Source organism: Littorina saxatilis, linkage group LG4, assembly GCF_037325665.1.
Source record: "Littorina saxatilis isolate snail1 linkage group LG4, US_GU_Lsax_2.0, whole genome shotgun sequence".
NCBI lineage: Eukaryota > Metazoa > Mollusca > Gastropoda > Littorinimorpha > Littorinidae > Littorina > Littorina saxatilis.
Genome location: NC_090248.1, coordinates 20151649 through 20177238, shown reverse-complemented (window position 1 = coordinate 20177238; position 25590 = coordinate 20151649). Strand labels below are relative to the sequence as shown.

Below are 25590 nucleotides of genomic sequence, written 5' to 3'. Positions count from 1 at the left end.
TTCATTTGGTTGCGTGTGATTTGTTTATAAAATGAAATATTGTTGAAAACTGACCGTCGGATTGCAGTCTGTTGTCGAAGAAACTGAGTGAAAAGAAATTCGAAAGGGGAACTGCTCTTGTCGCTGGACAAAGTATAATGGAAGGGCGCTGGTTCTGTGCGACGCTTAGTTTTCGAGATAGGTGTGACTGCCGAGAGAGAGAGAGAGAGAGAGAGAGAGAGAGAGAGAGAGAGAGAGAGAGAGAGAGAGAGAGAGAGAGAGAGACAGACAGACAGACAGACAGACAGACAGACAGACAGACAGACAGACAGAGGGAGAGAGAGAGAGAGAGACAGAGAGAGAGAGAGATAGAAAGAGAAAGGTTACAGATAATCCAATCACTAACCAGAAACGATTGACAAGCTAAAAAAAAAAAGCGCAGGATTATTTTTCTAATCATAGCATGTTCGTGTAGAACAGACACTTGGTCACAAAAAGCATATATTTTAAAACAAATTATAACGTCCATTCCGTGCAAAGGAGCTTTTCCCAAACAACCCTTTTTAATACCGTCTAAGGGATTTATGTTCATTTTGTTAATTATGTTACGCTTTGGCAAATAATATTGTTTAAAACTTCATGTTGAGAGATACATTTCCTCCACAACTGTCTTTACTTGGTTGATAAATCTGCATTTTTACGAATTTTGTAGCGTGTCGAAGTGACACGTTCGCCTGCAATCACGATTCGCTTGACCCGTACCCTGTATAACACGATTTATGAAAAGATAAAAACAGAAAACGATATAAATGCAGCCAGTAAAATATCCTCCACGAACCTGTCTTCCTTTTTTATGTACCTTATCTGGTAAATATTTACGACAATTTGAAAATGACGAAAAATCACTTGCAACAGTGGGCGCGAATGAGTTGCGTTTCTTTTGCCGGGTACTGTATACAAGATAATTATAGAGAATACCTCGTACATGGCTTGCTGTGACGTACCAGATTTACACAAGTTTAAATTTTCTTTTATTGAACTGCGAGCGAAAGCTAGCTGTTCACTATTTGAAAAAGCAACGAGTGTAAATCTGGTACGACAAAGCAAGCCATGTAGTATTCTGTTTATCCTACATACTGTACTTGCGTGTATTTTACTCAAAACGTCCCGCCGTCGAGGCGGCGAAATTCAAGACGCTTCTTTTGGAACCTTGATCTCTTCCAAAGCCTCGTGCAATCTCTTACGTCAAAGCAAAGAAACGTCACTCTGGAAAGTGTAACGTGACGTGTTGGTTCTAAAAATTCATTGAGCGAGCGCAAATATTTTTCCATAAGGACGTTTTTCTCGGTGACTTTGGCATCATAAGCAGTGGAAACACAGGTCCTTGCCAGACTAGTTTGACATGACCTCATTTACATGATATACACATGTGTGGTTTGAACGATATTGTTATGTAATGAGTGGTCTCTCTCACGTATGTAGGATAAATCTCGTTAGACACACGCTTTGTTCGTTCTTTCACAGGGACAAGAAAGACCTGGTGCACATTCCAATACACGAACAGGCCGACAAGGACGGGCAGGTGAAATACGGCCTGTCTAAAGGGAGTACCACACGCTTTACCAGCATCGTCGCGCTGGTCAATTATTACAGCAGCCACGATATAGCTGTGACCCGAAGAGGTACTCGACTGCTTCACCCTGTGTCGTCGTAACAGGATACACGTACATACACGTCCAGTCCGTGATATAAACTTAGCAAACCAAAAACATTTTGCAAAACAATTTCAAACCCCACCTAAACATTTATTCCTGTGTCATTTTGTTCAAACCTTCCATGCCATTAAAGGCATTTCACTTGCATATCTGGCACACTTTTCGGATTTCTTTTACTACTATGTAATCGCCGCTCAAAAAAGGTACCCAAGGAGTCGACTTGGCACAAACGTAACGTACCAATTACACATCGAACAAATTCAGGATAAGCACGGATTGGCAACTTTTACATACTTGCAGAAAGTCGTATCAATTATCTATTCATAACAGTTCTTTTGTTTGCGTAGTTCTTGTATCTACCGTAAAATCCCTAGCAAACGCCCACCCCCGCATCCGCACAGATATTGGGTAAAAGTAGGGGGTGGGCGTTTGCTAGGTATACACCCTTTTGCAAGATAAAGTGTCATCACATTTTCAAGAAAAAAAAGGTGGTACAACCATGCAATTATGCAATCTTGATGAAATATAAACACACCGTTTGTGTACACAGATACAGATCAACGTTCTGTGATAGAAAAAAAGAACACAAGTGACCTTGATTCTTCTAATTCTCACAAACACATTTTGTTCTCTTGTTTGGAGATCTGTCCCCCGTTTCTTATAGGCGAGATTGGCGAATGGGGCGAGGAAGTACTGTTTCTTGGGCAACTCTCGCCGCGAGGGACGCTAGGATTCTTGCCTCGAACGCTAGGTAGCTTTGGGCTTGCTCGCTTGGCGAGAAAACAGGACGGCCACCCTGCTGTTGGCTGTTTACCGACCAGTGCAGTTTTCTTGGTATAAACCAATGGTGTTTAATTCTTACGTAGCTAGCCATCAAACGGTTTTTATACACACTCTTGCCTCCTAGCCCCGCGAGCGGCTAGCGGAAAGAATATCTCGCCTAAAAGAAACACGCGTCAGGTAGGGTTCATGGTAGTCCTTCAAAGTCACTCAAGAAAAGACGTCACTGAACGACGTCACTTAAAGACATGACGTAATGTATCGATTGGACATTGGATTTCCCTTCTTTGAGCCATGTGACGTCAGAGGCCTACAAAACTTCATATTTGGGCGTTTCAGGTTGACCGAAACTTTAAGGAACTCCAAAACACACGTTGTTTTTTGTTTGTTTTGTTTTTTGCCAAGCCCATCATTGTGGGGCTTTTAATGAATAACATGCATCCGTCCACTCACAATATATTTTCTTTCATCCTTCAACATTTACCACTCAAAAAGTATATAGTATCAAAATTAATGAAAAACTTTTTTCTTACTTGTACCCTCTCAAGACAATTTTCCTTGGTTGCCCCAAGATTGTGTTACTGTTTGCTTAAACCATAGCTTTTTTTTTCTGTTGAAATATGTATTTAAAATGCATATCATTATAATTATACACACACAAAAAACACAGTATGACATCCACTGTATACATCTTGGTGTATACAAAACACACGTCATGTGTTTGATTGCATGTGTGTGTGCTGTTCAATGTCAAAACAACAACAAAGTGAGTACATGACGTGTGTTTTGTAGTTCCTTTGAAGTTTCGGTCAACCTGAAACGCCCAAATATGAAGCTTATGTTAGGGAGGCCCAGTAAGCGTGAACAGACCACAGAAGACCATTTTTAGAGTGCTGTAAACAGCTTCAAAATTAAGCAATGTTCTTATAGTTCAGGTTTGAAATGTAAAAGTACTTATAGAATTGCTGTGCAAAGTTTGAAGCCTGTTAGAATTATACATTTGGAGGTATTGGACTGTAAAGTCAGGCAAATATGCGATTTTTTTCACAATTGGGAAGTTATGTACATAGGGGCGACAAATTAAAAAAATTAAAAAAAGCAAAAAGAAATGACCTTTTCGGTTTTATTTTATAAAACAGATTGCAGCAACCACAAATGTATCACAGTTGAACCAATAAATGCAATAAAAAGGGTTTTATAGCCGATTGCAATTTTAGGCTATATTGACGTCATCACACGAAATTTAAGAAACGCGAACAAGCAAATCTTCAGTGGTTTTACAGGTAAAGATGTCATACGATATATCAAATTGAAGATCTCTTTGTGTACAATCTAGCTGTCATACTTTTGATGCTGTATAATCAAAACTTTACAACTTAAGCTTGAAAATCAATATTTTCAAAAATAATAAATTTAAAATAAAAACTATAAAATGTATTAATGTTCCGCAATGTCAATCTTTATAAACATTTGTAACCTCACATTTTAGCATATTTCCACACATTGAATGATAATAATGTTACTTCCAAACAAGAAAACACTAACTACAGCACAAGTTTGCAGTTATGCGTTATATTTTAATCTGCCTGACTGAAAATGTGTGCGTTTCTTCCTTAACCTGTATATCCGCGATTATATAGCAAATTATGTGTATGTAAGTGTGTATATATCCATGTATGCAGGTATGTATGTGTGTATGTATGTATGTATGTATCCTTATGTTTTTATGTGAATCTCTCTCTCTCTCTCTCTCTCACACACACACACACACACACACACACACACACACACACACACACACACACACACACACACACACACACACACACACACACACACACATACATTCACCAACACACACACAATATCTGTTATCCTTGTTGTGGTGCAATTAAGGTCAGGTATACAGCATGACAAAATCCCCTGCAATGCAATAATGACACAAACAACAGATTTTCCAAAAAAACCTGTCATAGCAACACAGAAATTGTCTAATCAATGAAATGTAACAAATACAAATGCATAACAGAACAAAGAAACATTTAAATATAACATCAAGTATTTAGCGCCAAAAAGAAACCTAAGTCAGATCATTAGTTATAAAAACCAATTAAGAACATCAAACAACTCAGCGCCATAAAAGTCATTTCAAGTCATCAGTCACAGTTTAAATGTCAAAACTCGTCGGGAAATTAATTCAGCATTATAATAATACCATCAATAAACACACAAGCATGAAGATGAAACAGAACAGACGGAAATTGTAGCACCGAAATGAATTCTGCAAACACATCGCGATCAAAGAAGAACACCAGGTGACTTTGTGTATTAAAGCCATCGTTAAACAGACATTACACATTCAATGAGATGTACCAACAGATCAGGTAATTCCGTGCTACAAAACCCAGTGCAGATCATAGTCTAAAAGACATCGAGATATTACTAAATTATACAGTACTTCAGCGCCATATAATAATGTAAGATCATCAGTCACACAAAACCGAGATGTAACAAAAAAATCGGGTAATTCGATCGATCAGCACCATATGAAAACATTGCAGATCATTAGCCACACAAACAAAGAGATGTAACAAAAACATCAGGTAATTCGATCGATCGGCACCATATAAAAACAGTTACACAAGTTCTCACTGAAAGTGAAGAACGAAGCGGTTCCGCAGGTTGAAATGCCACCTTTTTTTTGGAGTAACACAAGACACACGCTTGACTTGGAAGCCATATATTGCAGCCACAGAAGCAACAGCGATGAACAAATTCGCACTGACGAAATGAGAGTGCAGACAGGCTCGCAAGTCTTCCCAAGTTCCACATCTCCACTTCTTACACTAAAGCCAAGACCCCTCTGAAACGGAAGTCAAACTGAATGGAAGCAAAAGAACAACAACTAAAGCCCACAGAAGGAGCCATACCACCATTCTTTGCCTACGCACTGGTCACTGTGGGCTGAATAAACAGAGGGGGAATCGAGACGAGGGTCGTGGTGTATGTGTGTGTGTGTGTGTGTGTCGTGTGTGTATGTGTGTGTAGTGTTCGTCTGTGTGTCTGTCTGTGTGATTCTGATTAAAAGTGAATGTGCATGTCTATGGGTGTTTTTGTGTAAGTATGTATGAATGTATGTATGTATGTATGTATATATACAGTCGACTCCGGTTAATCGGCCACTTTTGGGACTGACTGAATTATGGCCGATTATCCGAAGTGGCCGATTATCCGAACATCGCATCGGGAAGTTCCTCAGAACAAAAATATTGGATGTTGGAAGTTACTTATGGTAGCGGAAAGCAGAAGTTTCGTGCATTGGCATACGTGCTCTACATGTCTCCAAAAAATGTGTCCAGTGTCGTCTGTGTGAGCTTGGGAACGACAGTTACGGTACACATGCACTTTTGTGCATCCGTGTGAACTCGTGGTACCTCTGAGTTATCGAGGTTTCAAACCTGTACTATCGGGGATCCATTAAGGTTTCCGAGACTGTTTCGTTTCTATTGAATTGGTCTCGCGGAAGAGCCGATTCTAAAATTTGCATAGGTAAAACGATCGCTTTTTTGGTACAAGCCTCTGGAGTAAATTTTGTGATTAATGTTTTTGTGAACAAGAAACAATTGACAGGTGGCTTTATTCCATCTCCCTTTTTCCCTCCGCCGCGATGTAAATTTGAATAGTTGAAGGTGACGTTAGACACTAATTAAAGTGGGGCTGCCCGACACCCCTCGAGTCGAATATGTATTAACCTTGTGACACCGGCGCACAGGATGTGGCCGCTAAAACTGTCTTTTTGCTTGGGGTCTTGGAGTGAAGACAGCGTGTATTTTGTGCGGCGCGTTTTCGATGCCGTTGTGTGACATGTCTGTCACGGGCTGAAATCTTTTCGGGATGTGAGAATTCTTTTGCTGGTAGGTTAATACAATTTTCTTTCTGTAAATGGGTAAGCAGTGAGAAGAATAGTATGCTGCTTGGGGAAAGGATTTATTTGAATGTTCAAGTAGATTGTTTTGTGAGTTGGAATGTTTGGGAAGACTTTTGTTTGTTGAATGCTTTAGAAAACCGTTGTTTGAGAGAACGGTATTGTAGGCATGTTATTTGGTAGGAATGATGTGTTTTGTTGTTCAACGAGTTAGTTTGTGGTATTTGAAATTGTTGATTTGTTTACGTATAGTGTCATGCGCCTGTAGGCCACAAGCTAGCAGCCTCGGCCGCTTACTGGGCGTATCAGATGTTTGAGGATATGCACACTACATTTTATCCGTGTTAAACTAGTGTCATGCGCCTGTAGCCCACAGGCTAGCAGCTTCGGCCGCTCACTGGGCGTATCAGATGTTTGAGGATATGCACACAACATTTATCCGGTGTGGTTTCCCCGAAGCAGATTTGGAACGTGAAGAAAAATCACTGTCTGAATTGAGAACATGAAGAATACACAGCAGCGTACCATTCTCTATATGTTGACAGTGTGAGGCTATTATCGCTTATCTGATTAAATTCAATGAGCGCTACAATGGTGCTAGTTCAAATAGTTTCTTTTAATAATTTAAACTAAGAAGGACATATCGTGACACACCACAAACAGTCTTAACGCTGAAAGGTTAGCACACGAGACTGTAATACAGGTGTGTGTGTGTGTGTGTGTGTGTTTAAACGTTGGCCTGTCACCGATGAACAAAGAAGTGGGAGAAAGAGGAAGTGTAAGAATTTGAAGCAACTTGTGTCACCTACGGACAGTTAAGTCGTTTCTGTTTATCAAGTTGTGTTCGCACTCAGCTTTCAACAAAATATTTGTGATTTGCCGGTTGGATACTGAAGAAATTCCTTGATGATGTGACAACGCCTTCTTTCGGTTCGTAAGTGTAGACTTCTTGCTTCATTACTCCACATTACGGCTGCATGGCCCAATTTTTATGTCAATACAGCAATGTTTACAGGCCTGCCAGGTAGAAAACTCGCTATGACGATATACAGCGTTGCTGCGTTCTGTGTTTACACTACCATAGCGAGTTATTCACCTCTCAGGCCCAGAGCCGGACCCAGGGGGGGGTTCCAGGGGTTCCGGAACCCCACCCCTGGAAAAAGCATGTACCTTGCTTTGACTTTTACTAGTTTTAGCACCAAAACAATGCTGCTCTTAACCCTCAAAACAAGGCCCAGAATGCACCAGATTGCACAGATTTTAACCGTTTTTCAAAATTTTTTCCCCGGACCCCCCTAGTTCAAAGCAGGCGCGCGCTTGTGGCTTCGCCACTTCGCTGATTTGCCCCCCAAAAAAGGAGGAACCCCCCCTTACAACTCATTTGGTCCGGCCCTGCAGGCCCGTGTGTACCCTTGTTGGTACGTATAAAAACTATTTGTATTGTTACTCAATATGGCTGGCCGATTTCTTTTTCAACACAGCCACGGTCAGACTAATGTCACATCACCGCGTTTTGTGTACATCGTCATAACTTGTTATCCCCCTGTGAGGCCAGTGTATATGTACGTACACCCCTGTTCGTGTGTTAAAACTGTTGATATTGTTACTCGATGGCTCATCGCCCTTTTTAATCTCTACCGCTGTGATCAGACTAGCGTAACATCACTGCGTTTTCTATACACCGTCGTAATGTGTACGATTCCCCGGTCATGCCTGCGTACATGTGCATGATATAAACTTGTTCGTATGTAAAACCTATATATTTACAGTGTTACTCGATGGCAAATCGCCTTTTTTGTCAACACAGTTATGATCAGACGAGCGTACATCAGAGCGTTCTTTGCACACCACCATGAGTTACCCGCCTATGAGGCAAGTGTAATAATACCTATGTTGGAAGATATAGAATATTTCTATTTTTAATCGGTATGGCACACCGCCTTTTTTGTCAACACGGTCACGACCAGTCTAGCGTAACATCAATGTGTTTTGTTGCATCTTCATGGCGTACGTGTTTCTCATCTTACAAACCCGTGTGTACAATTATCCTTGTTTGCTGCAAAACATTTCGTGTGTGTAATACTGTGATATTATGCTGGACAGCTCCACTGAGAGCTCTGCGCTGAAGATACCCATACTGAGGTCAGTGTGACCACTCTGTCATGTGGCCAAGAAAACATAAGGTTACTGTGGTCATCTGATGATCAAATGTTGCGTTGTTGCAGTTTATGAAAATTTATAGTTACAGTCGTAAATGTAATTGTTATCATAGCTGTACTGAACATCATTGCTTTCGATAAATTTAGTTTCAGATTGCTTTTTTGGTAGGTAACGAATAATCCCGTCACCCATCCAACCCCACTAACCGTAACCCCCCCCCCCCCTTTCGCTCCCTCGCCTCATCCCCTACGCTTCAGAGAACAAAACTGCGTCAAAGTATATAGCTATGTATATAGCGATTTTCCCCTATTTGTTTTAAGAATGATGATATCACGTTTCATGGCAGCCATTTTGACCGAGTTTACCGATCTAAATAGTAGCCTTCCGCTTCGTTATCACCGTGCCCTTTTCCACTTTTGAGCCTAGTGTTAGGGTTTTCCTTGACATAAAACCTTAACATAAAAGCAGAATAACGAAGTTTTCAACACACAGGCACATGGCACTTGCTTGGGTCAGGGTTCGGGTTCGGGAGAGGGTGATGTTGCGGTCACCTTAACCTTACAATATCGAGATGTAATAAAACACTACTGATAGTGAGTTGAGGATACAAATCTTTTTAAAAAATTTAATCTCCAACCGGCCCCCGTAGCGCAGTGGTTAGCGCATCGGGCTGCGGGCCGGGAGGTCGTGGGTTCGAATCCAAACAGGGTCAAGTGGGTTTTTCGGGCTACGGTCGGCTCCTACCCAGAGTGGAAGTGCTATGGTTCCTATGGGAAGGCTGGAATCACACAGCCGAGTGTCATTCACTTAACGAATGCGACTTTGAGGGTGCTCAGGTTCTGTATACCTGACCAACACCGCAGGTGCAGCAGTTCTCGGGCCTGGTTGACACCAGGATATATTATGACAGTAAGCGTAGAGTGCTGCCCTGTCACGTAGTCTCAAACCAAATTGGAAATCCATAGCATCATCATTATTATCATCCTCATCTCATTAATCATCCAAAATTATAAAATGTCCTTGCTCTTGTGGCCCTTCATGCCCGGAGCTCTCATGGTGACCTTGGTCTCATTGTTCCTGTTCCATCCTTCCCTGAATAGTACTTCTGCTGTCAGTCTTCAACGTGTGACGCTCTGGGGGGTCGAGGGAGGGACGTGGTGGCGGTCTGCTCTCTGGAGGGGATGCTCACTTAGTCTGGCTCCGCGACTTAGCAGTCAATGTCGTTAGTAGGGGGCATAGTAGGTAGTGGGCTGAGTCCGTTAGCTCGGGACAGACCCACTACTGAACACCGTTGAAGTGACTCAGCAGAAGTGCAGTGTCAACTTCCGAGGGTAGCCTACCGCAACGACCCGACATCCCTCCCTGGAGCGTCTGTAAAATCGACAGGTCTGGCAGCGGAACGAAATTCAGATGTGGATGGAGCAGCGAATGCAGGGACGGGGCGGCGTGAGAGAATACCGGAACAAGGAACAGGTGTAGGGACAAAAAAAAAAAAAAAAATATATATATAAAAAAAAAAAAAAAAAAAAATTTAATCTCCATTGTTTTTGAGTCACTTGAGAAAAAGTGACTCTATGTAATCGGTCAGTGTTAGTCTGTCCGGCCGGCCGGCCGTCCGGCCGTCCGTAGACACCACCTTAACGTTGGACTTTTCTCGGAAACTATCAAAGCGATCGGGCTCATATTTTGTTTAGTCGTGACCTCCAATTACCTCTACACTTTAACGATGGTTTCGTTGACCTTTGACCTTTTTCAAGGTCACAGGTCAGCGTCAAAGGAAAAATTAGACATTTTATATCTTTGACAAAGTTCATCGGATGTGATTGAAACTTTGTAGGATTATTCTTTACATCAAAGTATTTACATCTGTAGCCTTTTACGAACGTTATCAGAAAAACAAGGGAGATAACTAGCCTTTTCTGTTCGGCAACACACAACTTAACGTTGGGCTTTTCTCGGAAACTATAAAAGTGACCGGGCTCAAATTTTATGTGAACGTGACTCATTGTGTTGTGAATAGCAATTTCTTCCTGTCCATCTGATGCCTCATATAATATTCAGAACTGCGAAAGTGACTCGATCGAGCGTTTGCTCTTCTTGTTTGTTTTGTTTTTAAGATGAAAGTCGTCTGTTAATGTAAATGCTTCTTCTCTGAGGATGGAACCTTTTTTGTTCATCTAATGCTTCTTATTCTCTAATGATGAAACCTTTTCTGTTTATTCGAATGCTTCTTTATTCTCCTAGCATGAAACGTATTGTTGTCAATGTTAATGCCTCTTATCACCTTGGTGCCAGGAGACTTGATCTGCATCACTCAGGCTTTCTATTGTTGCCTGTCTTTAGAGTACGTGCTTAAGTCCCTTTGTTTTTTGGATGTGATAGGGACTTTCTGTTTTCCCTCTCTTTCCATCTAACACACAGATCGCATGCAACCCCATACTTCCTGGTGATACCAAAATGTAGTCCACACAGCTATGGGGCACACACTAATTCCTGTCTTGTTAGCTTGGAAGTGGAGTAGTTTATTCTGTCGACAATTGTACAAGTTGTTGCTGTCTGAGAAGAAATATTGCAAATAGAAATCTTGACAATATTTGAAAATGGAGACAGCGACTGTGTCTTTATCCGTTTTGTTTGTGTGTGTGTGGTAAGCAGAAGAGTTTCTGTACACATGTCATATTTGATAATTTTCCACATTTGACTGGCTATGGACAAAAAACTTAACGTTGAGGTTATCTCGGATGTTTTTTCAGCTAGACACACAACCACAACCTCAACAACCAAAACAACTTGACCACAATAACCACCACCACCACCACCGCCACCACCACAACCACAACATAACAACAACAACAACAACTACAACAACAAGAACAACAACAACAACAACAACAACCATCCAACCAACAGACCAATCAAACAAACATATTTTCTTCTGTAAGCAAGATGTATCACACTGGATTACATCGTCGAGTTGTGCCACCGCCCCTACCAACGTCAGTGCGATTAAACTAAAGCTATGTACAGGTGTAATTTAAACACGATAACAGAGAAAACACTTCGTGCCTTTGTAGGTTCCTTAAGAAACGTTTTGAGCCTGAAGTGCATTGGATCGTATACACCTTTTACAATTGCAGTGAGGAGATGAAAGGAAGGGGAGTCCAATTTCAAAATACTGGTTTTGAAATGAGCATAATCATATGTGTTTCCCCCTGCAGCGCTGTAACTTTCTACTTGAACTGCTCTAATATCAATGCAAACATGATCTCTCTCGCGCACGTGTATGCACACGGACACTCATATATATATACACGAATATCCACGGATCAACGTACACGCCACATACAAGAACGCACACGTACCTACAGGCACGTACAACCACAGACCTAAAGAGACACACACACACACACACACACACACACACACACACTGTACTGCCCTTTAAAGCACTGATTTGAATGTCTTTTGCGCTGTAGCTACCAAAGCATCGTCGCCAACAACACACTGTATTCTCTTATCCTAATGCTTTTTGAAGTGCTTTTGGAAACAACCGTATATCTACTAGCGCACGCTGCAAAGGCGCTTGAAAAAAACACCTAATTCTATTTACAGGAGTTTTTCATGTGTTGGTTCACAGTTTCATTATCAAACTGAGGAAGATGATAGGTTTGTGATTTTTCACAGAACACGAACTATATTAATATTTTATGACATAAAATGAAAAATACATGTTTGAAAACTGTGATTAGTTTTACCATTCGGCAGCAGATCGTACCAACAACAATGTGTGAGTATCAAACAACAAGAAAGATAAATTGGTGGAACGTTGTTATTGACAACATTACGTTACAATCACAAATATATCGATCCAACGGTCTTTTAAGTGAACAGACACACAGAAAGACAAACAAATAGTCACAACAAACTTATCTTGATGGAATAAGTGTTCGCCCACTGGCCAGGAAGCCGAGCGAATGAATCATTAAAACTTAAAAGACCGTTGGGTCGATATATTTGTGATTGTAACGTAATGTTGTCAATAACAACGTTCCAACAACTTACCTTTCTTGTTTTTTGATTCTGAATTTTGGAACGTTGGCAGTCTCTTTGTTTTTGGATTTGTGTGTAAGTATCGTGAATGCTACACGGTCGTGGGGAAAAAAAATCAAATCTTCCAGGGAAAAAAAAATCATATCACGATCACTCTTTGATTTTTTCCCTTACTTGCAATACTGTAAAGTAAATTTTAAGGGGCTTATTGTCCGTGCCATTGTGGTGACACGGGGGTGGGAGATGGATACCGTCTCTGGGTCAGCACGTAAAATTGACCCGTGCATCACTGTCGAGGAAAAAAAGATCAAATCACAAGTGCTCTTTGTTTTGTTTCTGGAAAAAATGTTGGACATGTTACAACTAATACATTTCTGTTATTGTACTCCCTTAAATTCTGAACGTACTGTCAGTCGTTAATACATGTACAATGAATACAATTTTATCATGTGCTTATATTTCTTTTCAGGTATAACCATAAGAGGCTGCGGGCACTTAATCTTTTAAAAATGGCAGCTATGTCATCACGTCGTTTTGATTTGTGAGTTGAGAACATTTTTGTCAGGATGTTTTATTCATCATATTCACGCTATTCCTGTTTAATGATTCTTGGGTACAGAAAGAAATGTATGAGTTTTGTATTTACTTACGTTTCAATGAGCACAATGTAATCCACCACTGTACCAATGGACTCATGTTTCGGAAGCAGCATTTAAAGGGAGAGAACCTGTCCCTTGCGTCTCGCCGTGATGAAAGTAATTAATTCCCTTGCCTAATTGCTTGTCTTCGTTTCCGTGTAAACCGTGTTGTAATTCACCATAAATCCGTCCGCTTTCCCCCCCTCTCTCCCCCCCCCTCATTTTTAAACATGGGTTAAGATCAACCACCCACTTCAAAACATACACAAATCAACAGGGTGACTGGTTTCTCATGAGATTGAGAGTGAGAATGTTTTGCTGAATTAATTTCATAATTTAAGTGTACGTCAATTTGCGACATTGAATTAGCAAAATATTACCCCCTTGTAACGAAGGCAGCCATGCTGATTGAATTCAGATATTCGATCCATGTCCAAATAGAAAAATGCTGTTATCCCCTTTGAAATCCTGAAACACCAGTTTAAAACTGTAACATGTCTTCTTTCCTTTCTTGTTTACGATATGTTTATCGAACTGAGAAACATCAACAACCCAGGGGGTCATCCAAGACGAAGTCAGCATCGGTTTTAATTTTTTTTTTTATTCTTGACCAAACTTTTTGAAAACAATTCAGATTTAAGTCGTATAACTGTGAAAAGGTAGAAGGTATTTTAAAACTCAGATTCGGTTACAGTCAGTAATTTAAATCTTGTGAACAAATTTTTATATATTTCCAAAAAATCAAAAATCGTGTCGAGGGTAACGTCTCGGGGAATTTTAAATCAATAGTCTTGATGTAGATAATCACGATGCATACAGTGCTTTCTGCAATGCTGGTACATGCTGTTATTTCGGGATCGCTGTTTCATACCCCTTTTTCTCTTTCAAAATTTAAAAAAATCTTGTCCAGGAGAAACGGTCATGTCTGTTATATTGACCTACGTAATCACGATGCATATAATTATATGGATATACGGCTTCTTTGGGTTGCAGTCATTCGTAGTGATGCAGCCAAAGAAGATGGGGGATGTAGGAGCAACAAGGGGATCCAGTTCACCAAGTCTGTGTGATGGGGATGACGTGCCGCCATTCCTCGCCCCTCCCAGGCCCTGGTATGTACAGATGTTTTAAGCGTGTTTCACACACATGTATACAAACAAAGAAACAAAGAAACAAACAAACAAACAAACAAACAAACAAAAACAAACAAACAAACAAACAAACAAAAACAAACAAACAAACAAACAAACAAACAAACAAACAAACAAACAAACAAAAACAAACAAACAAACAAACAAACAAACAAACAAACAAACAAACAAACAAACAAACAAACACACACACACACACACACACACACAAACAAACAAACAAACAAACAAACAAACAAACAAACAAACAAACAAACACACACACACACACACACACACAAACACACAAACAAACAAACAAACAAACAAACAAACAAACAAACAAACAAACAAATGAACACCGATAACACCGATGTTTTCTATCACTGTGTTCACAAGTGGCCTCACTCCTGCCTCCCCGTCACAGCTAGGAGAGAGACCGAGTTACAACATCATGCTGTACAAAGCCATACAGCTCCCTTTCAAGGAGCACATTGCGGTTGGTGAATTCATGGACTGTGATGAAATCAGTGACCTGCTGACCGTACCTCAAATGGTATGTAGCACAAGTTCGGACATAACCCAGTCGGATTTGTATGAGTTGTGAAAGATGATAACTGTTGTTGAACGCCCTCACGGTTAAACCATTAGGGGCATGTTCCCGGTGTTGTGAACGAGTGAATACTCTTGCTTTTATTTCAAGAGTCAAACTTTACCACGTGGCATTATAGGCTGACTGACTGACTGACTATTAGGGTTTAACGTCTGCTTAGACCAGTTGGCCTATATTGGGACAGGTATTGGTAATACTCTGAAGATATCGTGTGATACTTTGACTCGAAACAAGCCCGCTGTGGCTGTCTTCTTCGACACACCAGCATTGGGTTTGTGTCGTCAAAGTATCGAAATACGATCATGATAATCGGCGACGAGAGATGATGCATGCGTGTCTTCGTGTTTTCCAAGCCATGAGACTTTCGCTGTGAACTTCGGATCTTTTTTGTGCGCATGTGTGCACACGGGGGTGTTCGGACACCGAAGAGAGTCTGCACAAAGTTGACTCCGAGAAATAAATCTCTCGCCAAACGTGGGGATCGAACCCACGCTAATAGCGACCAACTGGCTACAAAGCCAGCGCGATAGTATAGGCCGGTCACTAGCGAGTGGTGTGTGCAACACATGGACAAGGAACCGCCCTGATATGGCCGTTCGTGGTCGGCTGGGCGTTAAGCAAACAAACAAACAAACAAAAATGGACAAGGAGAAAGTGTGGAAAGCTTGCCTCAATAAAAGTAAGAGTATGACCTCTTTCACAACCAATACAAAATCGACAGAGTTATTTCCGCAGTTCATTAATTGGTCTTCCACATCACGTATATTTGGAGGCATACTACCTCCTTGTGCCAGGCATCGCGTTAAAGGCACGCTCTTTTCCGTGTAAAAGGTTTGGCTCAACGTCTTACGTCTTGTCATGGGATGAGACCATCCCTCAACTTGGACACATACCAAAACATAACGCCCTCACTGCTTTTTATGAATGTATATCTTAAAAAGCCACTAGTGACGTTTACAAAATGTATTCATCAAAACAATTCTCACGGTTCACAGAGAGCGCACAAGCTGTTGTTTTTTGGTGTATAACCAAGTTGGGGGATAGGCTGCAAGGCATTGAGTGCTAGAGTTAGTTAGTTAGTTAGAACTTAGAGCCTAGGTGCGCGTGTGTATGTGATTGCATGGTAGTGTGTGTGTGTGTGTGTGTGTGTGTGCGTATGTGTGTGTGTGTGAGTGTGTGTGTGTGAGTGTGTGTGTGTATGTGTGTGTGTGTGTATGTGTGTGTGTGTGTGTGTGTGTGTATGTGTGTGTGTGATAGTGCGTGTATGATAGTGTGTAAGATAGTGTGCGTGTGTGTGTTATGTGTATGTGCGTGCATGCGAGCGTGCGTGCCAGTGTGCCTTCGAGTGTATATGTATCTGTGTATCTGTCTTTGCGACTTTCAGGAGAAAGTTCGTAGATTGCGGGTCATGGATGGCGAATATGAAGCTGCTCACCATCTGCTGGATTGCTTGAAGAGAAAGCACGGCTGGTTTGACCACGTGTTGAAAGCCTTGGCTATCCCACGTTTAAAACAGCAAGAACTGATACGTGTCTTTATGCAGGCGAAAGGTACAAACACACAACAAAACGCAGTAAAATGTGTAGATTTGGTGCACATGCCTCCTTTTAAAATCTGTTCTATAAATGATTGCTGTGTGCATGCGCCAAATGATTTGGTCTACACATGAGATCAAATCAAATCAAATTTATAATCTCACACATAACAAAGTATCTAGGTGATGTATAAACCGACATTTTAAAGCATGCACTGAGGTTTAAAAAGGTTATTGAATTAACACCTCACTGCATCCAAACACTCTCGCCGTTGAGATGAAAACGCATCCGACATTTTAGACTTCTGACTAGAAGTGCTTTGATAACTGTCATCTAAATAGGCGATAATTGGAGCTAACTATAGAGACTTTTGAAGAGTTGCGTCTCTTGAACAGTGAGACACAGTAATGTGACTGATTAGCTGAGCAAAGAGATACACAGTACATTCACAGTATGCGTCACGATGCAACCATGAGTTCTGATGTTTATTCTGTGCAGTGTTCGCTCTATATAATTCTATTTCTATCTACATCTGAGGTCACTATTCACTACAACCATAATTACTTCTCTGCAGTATCAGTAGCACACACGTGTTTTGACAAACGAGCTATGCACAGACAATTTATATAGCTCAGTTAGCAAAACACACATGATTCCTAATACTGAGAGGCTTTCATGGGGGCAGTTCAGTAAAAATAACATTGTTCGGTCACAGACAACACTGTTTTCATCTAAAACTGTTGACAGAGAAGGTAGACAAGCGTTGGCATGCAAGTCGCCGTAGCGACGTTGATGGAGGTTCCAGGAGTCCGACGACACCGACAAGGACGACGACGACACCCATTCAGGAAACCTCACCATTGCAAGAAGGTCAACCAGAAGGTAGTTCTTTGATTTGCGTCACTATTATTTTTCTTTAGCTACCAAAATATCGCACAGATGTATGCGAGAGCACACCTAGAGGTTATGAAAACAAGAAATTCCTCCGAGGTAGGAAAAACACCCCCGTCCTTACCAGAAGTCAGAAGTCAGAAGAGAGAAAGTCAGAAGTCAAAAGTCAAAAGTCAAAAGTCAAAAGTCAAAAGTCAGAATGTAAACACAGGGTCCATTGCAAAAGGGTACGTCGAGGTAGAAAAAACACCCCCGTTGGTCAAAGGGAAATAACCATTCTCACTGCCACCAACTGAGAAGGTTATTTCCCTTTGACCTAATCTTAATCCACCAATAACTCCCTAACCGTGTGTTTGACTGGTCCCAATTTTTGTAAGGACCATCTCAGGAATGTATAGAACCTGTTCACCAAGTTTGGTGACGATCGGTCCGTTCATTCTTGAGATCTATATGCGAACACAAACACACAAACACACAAACAAACAAACAAACAAACACATCCAGTGAAACCTATACACACCCCTATACTGGGGATGTAATTAATACCCTTTAGAGTCTGATGTGGTAAAAAGTGTCGATGAGTTGTGGATTTTCAGGTTATGAAAGCATGTTTGTGCCAACAGTGAAAGCTGCGAAGCCTATTTAGTAATCAATGTTATCTGTTTTTACTGAAAATGGTATTGACAACTGCTTAGTCACCGATATATTACAAAGTACAAACAAATAGGAGTTTTAGCGCTAGTACAACGCTTGTTTGTAATTAATTACACGGTCGATTGATGATTAATTAACTTCATGGCATTTTTTTGGATTGATTGCCTGGTGAATTGACTAAATATCAAGTTTATGTATTAATCGATTAATGTTCATGCTTCCAGTGTAATTGTTCCTTCTCTATTGACACAATCATTCTTTTGACTAACACTGTGATATGCATGTCTTCTGTTTTTATCTTCTTCAAAAACAACAACAGCTGCACGATCTCCGACTGCAACTTCGAAACAGCACCCTTCTCAGACCCACAGGAAAACCCCGGAACGATCAATGGTATGATGAAAGTATTTGTCTTTGTGTGCAAGCTAAGGGTTTCACCATTACAGATCTGTTCAGGCTTGTGCATGGAATGAGAGCATCCTGTCTTTGAACACATGCACTCAGCAGTCCAGCTTCGTTCTGTGCAGGGTGCACTCTATAAATTGAAGTGTTCCACTTTTGAACACCCTTTCTGTTGAACACAGGTTTAACACCATGTGTGCTACTTTTGCTAGTGGAAATCTGTACTAAATTACGTAACACTGTGTTCAAAACTGGTTACAAAAGTACAACACTTCAGTTTAGAGTGTGGTATTTTGTTTTGTTTTGTTGGTGGAACTGGTTTTATAACGGACGCCAATGTCAACATACGCAATGAATTCAGCAACACATACTCTCTATCAACACAGAACGCAGCCACGGTGTTGAGTTTTGGGATGTGTTGAAGCTGATGGATGCTAAGTTTCTGTGAAGTCGTCTGGACAGATCACTGACGTGATTGTTCACACGGGATGGAATGTTTGTTTAAACTGATGTTTTCATGTTATATAAAAAAAAACACGGATTATATATCCATGATCAATAACACACTCGCAAAGACGAATGTATGTATAGACAGACAGACAGGCAGACACTCACTCACACACACACACACACACACACACACACACACACACACACACACACACACACACACACACACACACATACACACACACACACACACACACACACACACACACACGCAAACACACACACACACGTACACACACACACGTACACACACACACACACACACACACACACAAATACACACACGCGCGCGAGCGCTTAAAACAAGCTTTATGAAACCAGGCACAGTTACACCATTTGTTTCAGAGTGAACCAGCTGACGATAAATATGCCTACGCCAAAGTTGAGGACCCGGGTTTGTTGAGTAATTCAAGGTAAGTGCCAGACGGTTTGCTGTTGTATTGATTTTACCTAAAAGAACCCCGTTCGCCAACAATAACGAACAAACACGCAAAGAAAACAATGTTACAAACAATCAAGTGAGCAAGCAAATAGCAAGATCTAGATCAGCACTTTTCAAGACGTGTACGGGAACGTGTACGGCTAACGTCATAAAACCTAGTTTTAACGTCACGCGTTTGCCAAGATTTGCAGTCTTGGTGGGAGCAAAACAACGTAAGCATTTGGAACATTGGAGAAAAAAATGAGTCACGGGTGACGCAATATATACACGTACACGTACAGGTCTTTGCTACACGTTCGACCACCTAGAACACTGCATTAAGCACACATACACATAAACAAAATAATAAAGTCAATTCACCGATGTAACTGAGAACATTATAAGATGTTTGATGGGTTGTTGACAGACCAGCTTTTTTGTCGTCCGAGGGGGAGCATATCGTCTTTTGTTTCATATTTATTGACTAAGGCCGAAGGCCGCGGTCAATAAATATGAAACGAAAGTCGATATGCCCCCCGAGGACCGACAAAAAAAGCTGGTCTGACAGCAAAGCACCAAACATCGTTTTTGTCATAATTTTGGTAGTGAGAAAATAAGATAACAATCAACACAGGGAGCCAGGCTTTGAAACACGGGTTCCGTGCTGCTAACCACACGAGTTCCGTGCGGATAACCACTGGCAATCAAAGCTGGCGTGTGAAAGCAACTTTCTGTATTTTTGAGTTCATAAAATGTTGGGATGAATGTCAGGTTTGAGGGTGCACAGTTCTGTTTGTTCATTTCGGTATTCCACTCCCTCGGCTTTCAGTTGTGAGTATTAAGCTTAGGCCAAAAAAAAAAAAATTGTCTGTTTAGGGTAACATGACCAAAAAAAGTAGGGTCGGTAGGTAGGTAGGTTTTTTTTTTTTTTTTTTTTTTTTTTTTAATAAATGCTATGTTGGCTGAACATTCACTTCTTATATTTGATGAATACATGTTTCAAAACTAACGTATAAATAAAACAGAAAGAAAGGGAGAGAAAGAAACGCCAAATGTCTCTTTTTAGCATTTTTACCTCTTTTTTTTTTTTTTTTTTTTTGAAATCAAAAAAAAGTTTTTGGGTCGGCGCTAAATCGATAGGGTCGGTCGGGTTACCCTAAACAGACAATTTTTTTTTTTTGGCCTTAGTAATCGAATGTGGAAGCTACGTTGGGTCAAAGATCACAGAAGATTTGCGTCGTGCAGCGAAGGAAACTAAGAATCGCGATCTTGTTTCCGACTCAGTACCTCTTTCTTTTTCATTAGACCTGTCAATCTGCTTGGTCGGCTTTGTGAGATGTGTGCATGTCTTGTTGCTATTTTCCTTGCTTCTATCATTATTTCTTATTTGTGCTTCGTTTATCGATACAACGTCTTGTGCACGGGTCAAAATGTGTGTGTCAGTGGTCAATTGGTTTGATTTGAACTTGACGTTCGTGTTTCTCACAAAAAGATACACGCACCCCATGACTTTGTAAGAAGACATAACATATCGGTAGGTTTCATTTGTTTGTGATGAATTTATTGAAGTAGTTTTGTTTTTTTGTTTACTTTTGCTAGTTTGCCAGTTGGTTTTTGGAACTTTGCAAAGCAGTGTCATGTCGTCTATTTAGGACTGGGGAAACGCCAATGAAAAGAGCCGAAGAATCCTCGAGCGTTTCTATTGGGTTTGCCTTTGATTATCCATGTAATAGGGCTTCCTGCAACTATGGTAAACGGGGATTTATTCCCCGGGGAACATGAGATTTATTTCCCAGGTGCTTGTGAATGAAAACTCGTGAAAATGATGACAAAATGATATGCCTGTTTCATGTCTTACACACCTTCGAGGCAGTCCTCAAATAGGCTATCATCCTCTCGTTTTTCACTCTCATATGCTTAAACTATAAGAATTGATTGAAAGCTCCAATTTTACCGAGAATTCAAACTTAAAGTCAAATAATTAAATCGATTACTAACATGGTGTGAGAAAATAATGATACTAAATTCATACTCGCATTTCGAGGTCCTCCGTGCAGCAGAAGAACATTGCTTTCATTAGAAACTCCTGTTTGGGTCCGTGAGTTCCCGCGTGTCGTCATGTGTGTGTGTGTGTGTGTGTGTGTGTGTGTGTGTGTGTGTGTGTGTGTGTGTGTGTGTGCGCGCGTGCGTGTGTGTGTGTGTGTGTGTGTGTAAGTGTGTGTGTAAGTGTGTGTGTATGTATGTATGTGTTAGTGTGTGTGTGTTAGTGTGTGTGCTTGTGTGTGTGTTAGTGTGTATGTGTGTGTGTGAGTGTATGTGTGTGTGAGTGTGTGTTTGTGTGTGTGTGTGTGAGTTAGTGTGTGTGTGCGTGTGTGCGCACGCGTGTGTGTGTGTGTGTGTGTGTGTCTGTGTGTGTGTGCGCGTGCGTGTGTGTGTGTGTGTAAGTGTGTGTGTAAGTGTGTGTGTATGTATGTATGTGTTAGTGTGTGTGTGTGTGTGAGTGTGTGTGCTTGTGTGTGTGTTAGTGTGTATGTGTGTGTGTGAGTGTATGTGTGTGTGAGTGTGTGTTTGTGTGTGTGTGTGAGTGTGTTAGTGTGTGTGTGCGTGTGTGCGAACGCGCGCGCGCGCGTGTGTGTGTGTGTGTGTGTGTGAAACAATATGACTTTTTTTCTGTACGTATTATCTCGTCTTTCTGTTTGTCTGTCTGCTTCAATCAGCTGGTTTCATGGTAGCGTCAGTCGTGGAGCAGCAGCAGAACGACTGGAAGGGAAGGATCCTGGCAGCTTCCTTGTGCGCAGATCACGTGATCACTACACACTCTCACTCAGGTTAGATACGTTCTTAACAGAGGTCGGAGTGTCCACAATTAACCGAGTTAAAATTCGGCTATAGTGACAACTTTAATCAGCAAACTAGTTAACTGTCACAAGTGGTAGTGTTAGTGTTAGGACTGAATGGGGTATGAATGTTGATGTCAGAAGTGTTAGTATTAGGACTGAATGGGGTATGAATGTTCATGTCAGAAGTGTTAGTATTAGGACTGAATGGGGTATGAATGTTCATGTCAGAAGTGTTAGTGTTAGGACTGAATGTGCCGAGTCAGAGTATGCTTGTGGCGAGAGAATCGGGATGCACGAGACTTAGTTTATAGTCGTGTTTGAATGGTGATCGAATGGCGTGTGTGTGAGCTATGTAAGGAGTGCAGGCTAGGACAGCGATCGGTGTGGATGTGTAGCAGGGTATGTGGTAGAATTTGTAGGTTAGGTTAACACTTCTATTTTCTTATTACACCCCGGGTATAGGGGTGTGTATAGGATTCGGTCGATGTGTTTGTGTGTTTGTACTTTGTTTGTGTTCGCAAGTAGATCTCAAGAATGAACGGACCGATCGTCACCAAACTTGGTGAACAGGTTCTATACATTCCTGAGACGGTCCTTACAAAAATTGGGACCACTCAAACACACGGTTAGGGAGTTATTGGTGGATTAAAATTATACAAGGACTTATAGAGGGACACCCCCGTTGGTCAAAGGGAAATAACCATTCTCACTGCCACCAACTGAGAAGGTTATTTCCCTTTGACGGGGGTGTTTTTCCTATCGGAGGAATTTCTTATTTTATCTTCTTTGATTTCTTTGCTTATTTCTTTAGGTAGGCTTTTATTTCTTAGAATAGGTTTAGGTAGGTTTGTCTTCTATTTATAATTCGTAAATAAAGTCTTGTTATTGTTTATTCTTTTTCGTTTGTTATTTGTTTCATTCTCCCTTTGTTTTGTGTTGTTGTCTGTGTCTCACGCCGTTCGCCACGCACCTCAACTCTCCTTCGGGATTGTGAAATTAACTAATTTTTAAGCTTCCGAGCTGAAATGCAATCCCACAGTCCCGAGTCGAACATTGCTTGACCACAAATTAAATCGATTTGGTTGAAAAATTAGGTAATAAAAATGCCACCTCAACTTTCACTTGAAGCCGGATATGACGTCATCAAAGACATTTATCGAAAACATTTAAAAAAAAAATAACGTCTGGGGTATCACTCGGGAGATTTTGTGTGCAAAGTTTTATGAAGATTGGTCCAGTTTTTGAGTCACTTGAGAAAAAGTGACTCTATGTAATCGGTCAGTGTTAGTCTGTCCGGCCGGCCGGCCGTCCGTAGACACCACCTTAACGTTGGACTTTTCTCGGAAACTATCAAAGCGATCGGGCTCATATTTTGTTTAGTCGTGACCTCCAATGACCTCTACACTTTAACGATGGTTTCGTTGACCTTTGACCTTTTTCAAGGTCACAGGTCAGCGTCAAAGGAAAAATTAGACATTTTATATCTTTGACAAAGTTCATCGGATGTGATTGAAACTTTGTAGGATTATTCTTTACATCAAAGTATTTACATCTGTAGCCTTTTACGAACGTTATCAGAAAAACAAGGGAGATAACTAGCCTTTTCTGTTCGGCAACACACAACTTAACGTTGGGCTTTTCTCGGAAACTATAAAAGTGACCGGGCTCAAATTTTATGTGAACGTGACTCATTGTGTTGTGAATAGCAATTTCTTCCTGTCCATCTGATGCCTCATATAATATTCAGAACTGCGAAAGTGACTCGATCGAGCGTTTGCTCTTCTTGTTTTCATCTGAATCACTCTATACATACACACGATACTCGATAGTTATATCTGTGTTAAAAGGTTTTTGCTCAAAACTTCACAACATTTAACAAGAAAGGTAAGTTTGAGGAATGATTTATTACAGACAAAACGAAACTTGCACAAGATCTTTGATCTACTGGTCTTTAAAGGGTGTGAACAAAATACACAACGGTCGAACACTGAAAACAAATAATCACAGCATGCCACACACGTATCAGTAGATGTTCCCTTTTCTCCAGAAAAGCCAGAAAAACCTCTACCCTTACCAATATGTAAATTACAATCGAGCTTTTTAAATTTGTTTACACATCTTTAAACTGACCCTCTTTCCTGTATCCACAGGAACGAGAAGGGGATGGTCCACATGGTTATCGACGAGAAAGCAGACCCCTCGGGTCGCCTGTTCTACGGTCTTGGTGAATATAACACCATACGTTACTCGACGATACCTGAGTTGATCAAGTTCTACAGCTGTCATCCTGTTCGCGTCACTGGCGACGGACAAACCGGAACCTGTTTGTCAAAACCAGTATCAAATCCGCTCGGTTTCATCTAGCTAGACGGTATGGTCACGGATTCGAAGATATCTCAAAACATAAAGCTCGCTGGTTTGAATTAATTTTGTAGGAAACAATATGCCTGAAAAGAGTTACCACTATAAGATGGGGTTATCGTTGTTCATACCATAACGTTTGAAAACGCTTATTCGACCTGGTCTTTTCAACAAATCACCTGGCTGCAATCTAAAAAATGATTGTGGTAAAAAGGGGGAAGTACAAAACCCACACCTCCCCCGCCCCCTCCCCCCCCACACGCACACAAACACCCCCCTCACACACACAATCATAAATCGGCCACGTCATCTAAGTGTTACTTGGGGATCCATCGTGCCTGTATTATATATAAAGATAGGATTTGTGCAGACATTTCCCGTTACTAGGGAGATTTAAAAAACGAAACGTCGGGACGTTTCGTTTTGAAGTTGTGGTAAACGTCATCATTTCGGGGGTCTCTCGCTGGAAAGGTGAAGGTCAACTGAAACGGAACGTGGAACGTCAAAACGCAGTCACGTTTTCCACCCCCAAAAAACGAACAATATTTCGTCAACTTTTGTGAGTATTTTTGCACACTAACAGTTTTATTTGTTGGCCATTTTATGCATTGCTAGATTCATCAACCCTTTCACAGTTTTTCAGCGCTGAGAATGTGTTCATTGGAGGTAGACAACTGTTGTGAACTGAAATATTTTGAAGGGTGCTGATCCTGGTACATTTATCCAACTTCATGGTGAGAAAGCAAATGGCGAAGCAGAAGTAGGTCATCGCATCGAATTTTTATTCTGGCTTCGTATGTGATTTTGTATAAACAAAGTCTGTGTGATTTATTTGGACTGAAAATAATCAAAGTATGCCCGATTCTGGACCACCTCCTAGGTTTTTTTTCCATTCTGATCGAGGACAGACGTGATAATTTCACTTGAAGATTTATCGCCCTTCCTTCATTCCGAAACGAAACGTGAATACATCTAAATCTTGTTTG

At 41.0% G+C, this 25590-nt stretch overlaps 2 protein-coding genes and 1 long non-coding RNA gene across 7 annotated transcripts in view; 2 read left to right on the top strand and 1 right to left on the bottom strand.

The window, feature by feature from the left end:
- Positions 1-2077, top strand: part of LOC138963542 (uncharacterized) — an 8121-nt gene extending 6044 nt beyond the window's left edge. Inside the window, exon 3 of the long non-coding RNA XR_011454854.1 lies at positions 1504-2077. This is a non-coding gene — a long non-coding RNA (uncharacterized lncRNA). The remainder of the gene's footprint in view (positions 1-1503) is intronic.
- The window catches only part of LOC138964183 (receptor-type tyrosine-protein phosphatase mu-like), a 315123-nt gene that overhangs the window by 141762 nt on the left and 147771 nt on the right, over positions 1-25590 (bottom strand). The gene's annotated exons all lie outside the window — the stretch shown is intronic.
- Positions 7081-25137, top strand: LOC138964180 (SH2 domain-containing protein 4A-like). Of its 2 annotated transcripts, none has more exons than XM_070336069.1 (10): positions 7081-7333; positions 13079-13150; positions 14241-14359; positions 14777-14933; positions 16375-16540; positions 17273-17407; positions 18390-18463; positions 19328-19395; positions 22121-22231; positions 24394-25137. In XM_070336069.1, exons 3-10 carry the CDS (start codon positions 14253-14255, stop codon positions 24605-24607), a joined length of 1032 nt encoding a protein of 343 aa, XP_070192170.1. In that variant the 5' UTR covers positions 7081-7333; positions 13079-13150; positions 14241-14252; the 3' UTR covers positions 24608-25137. The 2 variants fall into 2 exon arrangements, with proteins under 2 accessions (XP_070192170.1, XP_070192169.1); XM_070336068.1 differs by having other exon boundaries at positions 7082-7329.

What these genes read in the sequence shown, in the direction of transcription:
- LOC138964180 (XM_070336069.1), top strand. Translation starts at nt 14,253, where the DNA reads ATGCAGCCAAAGAAGATGGGGGATGTAGGAGCAACAAGGGGATCCAGT. An exon ending in CTCGCCCCTCCCAGGCCCTG is followed by an intron (nt 14,360 to 14,776) that starts GTATGTACAGAT and finishes TGTGTTCACAAG; the next exon opens with TGGCCTCACTCCTGCCTCCC. An exon ending in TGTCTTTATGCAGGCGAAAG is followed by an intron (nt 16,541 to 17,272) that starts GTACAAACACAC and finishes AACTGTTGACAG; the next exon opens with AGAAGGTAGACAAGCGTTGG.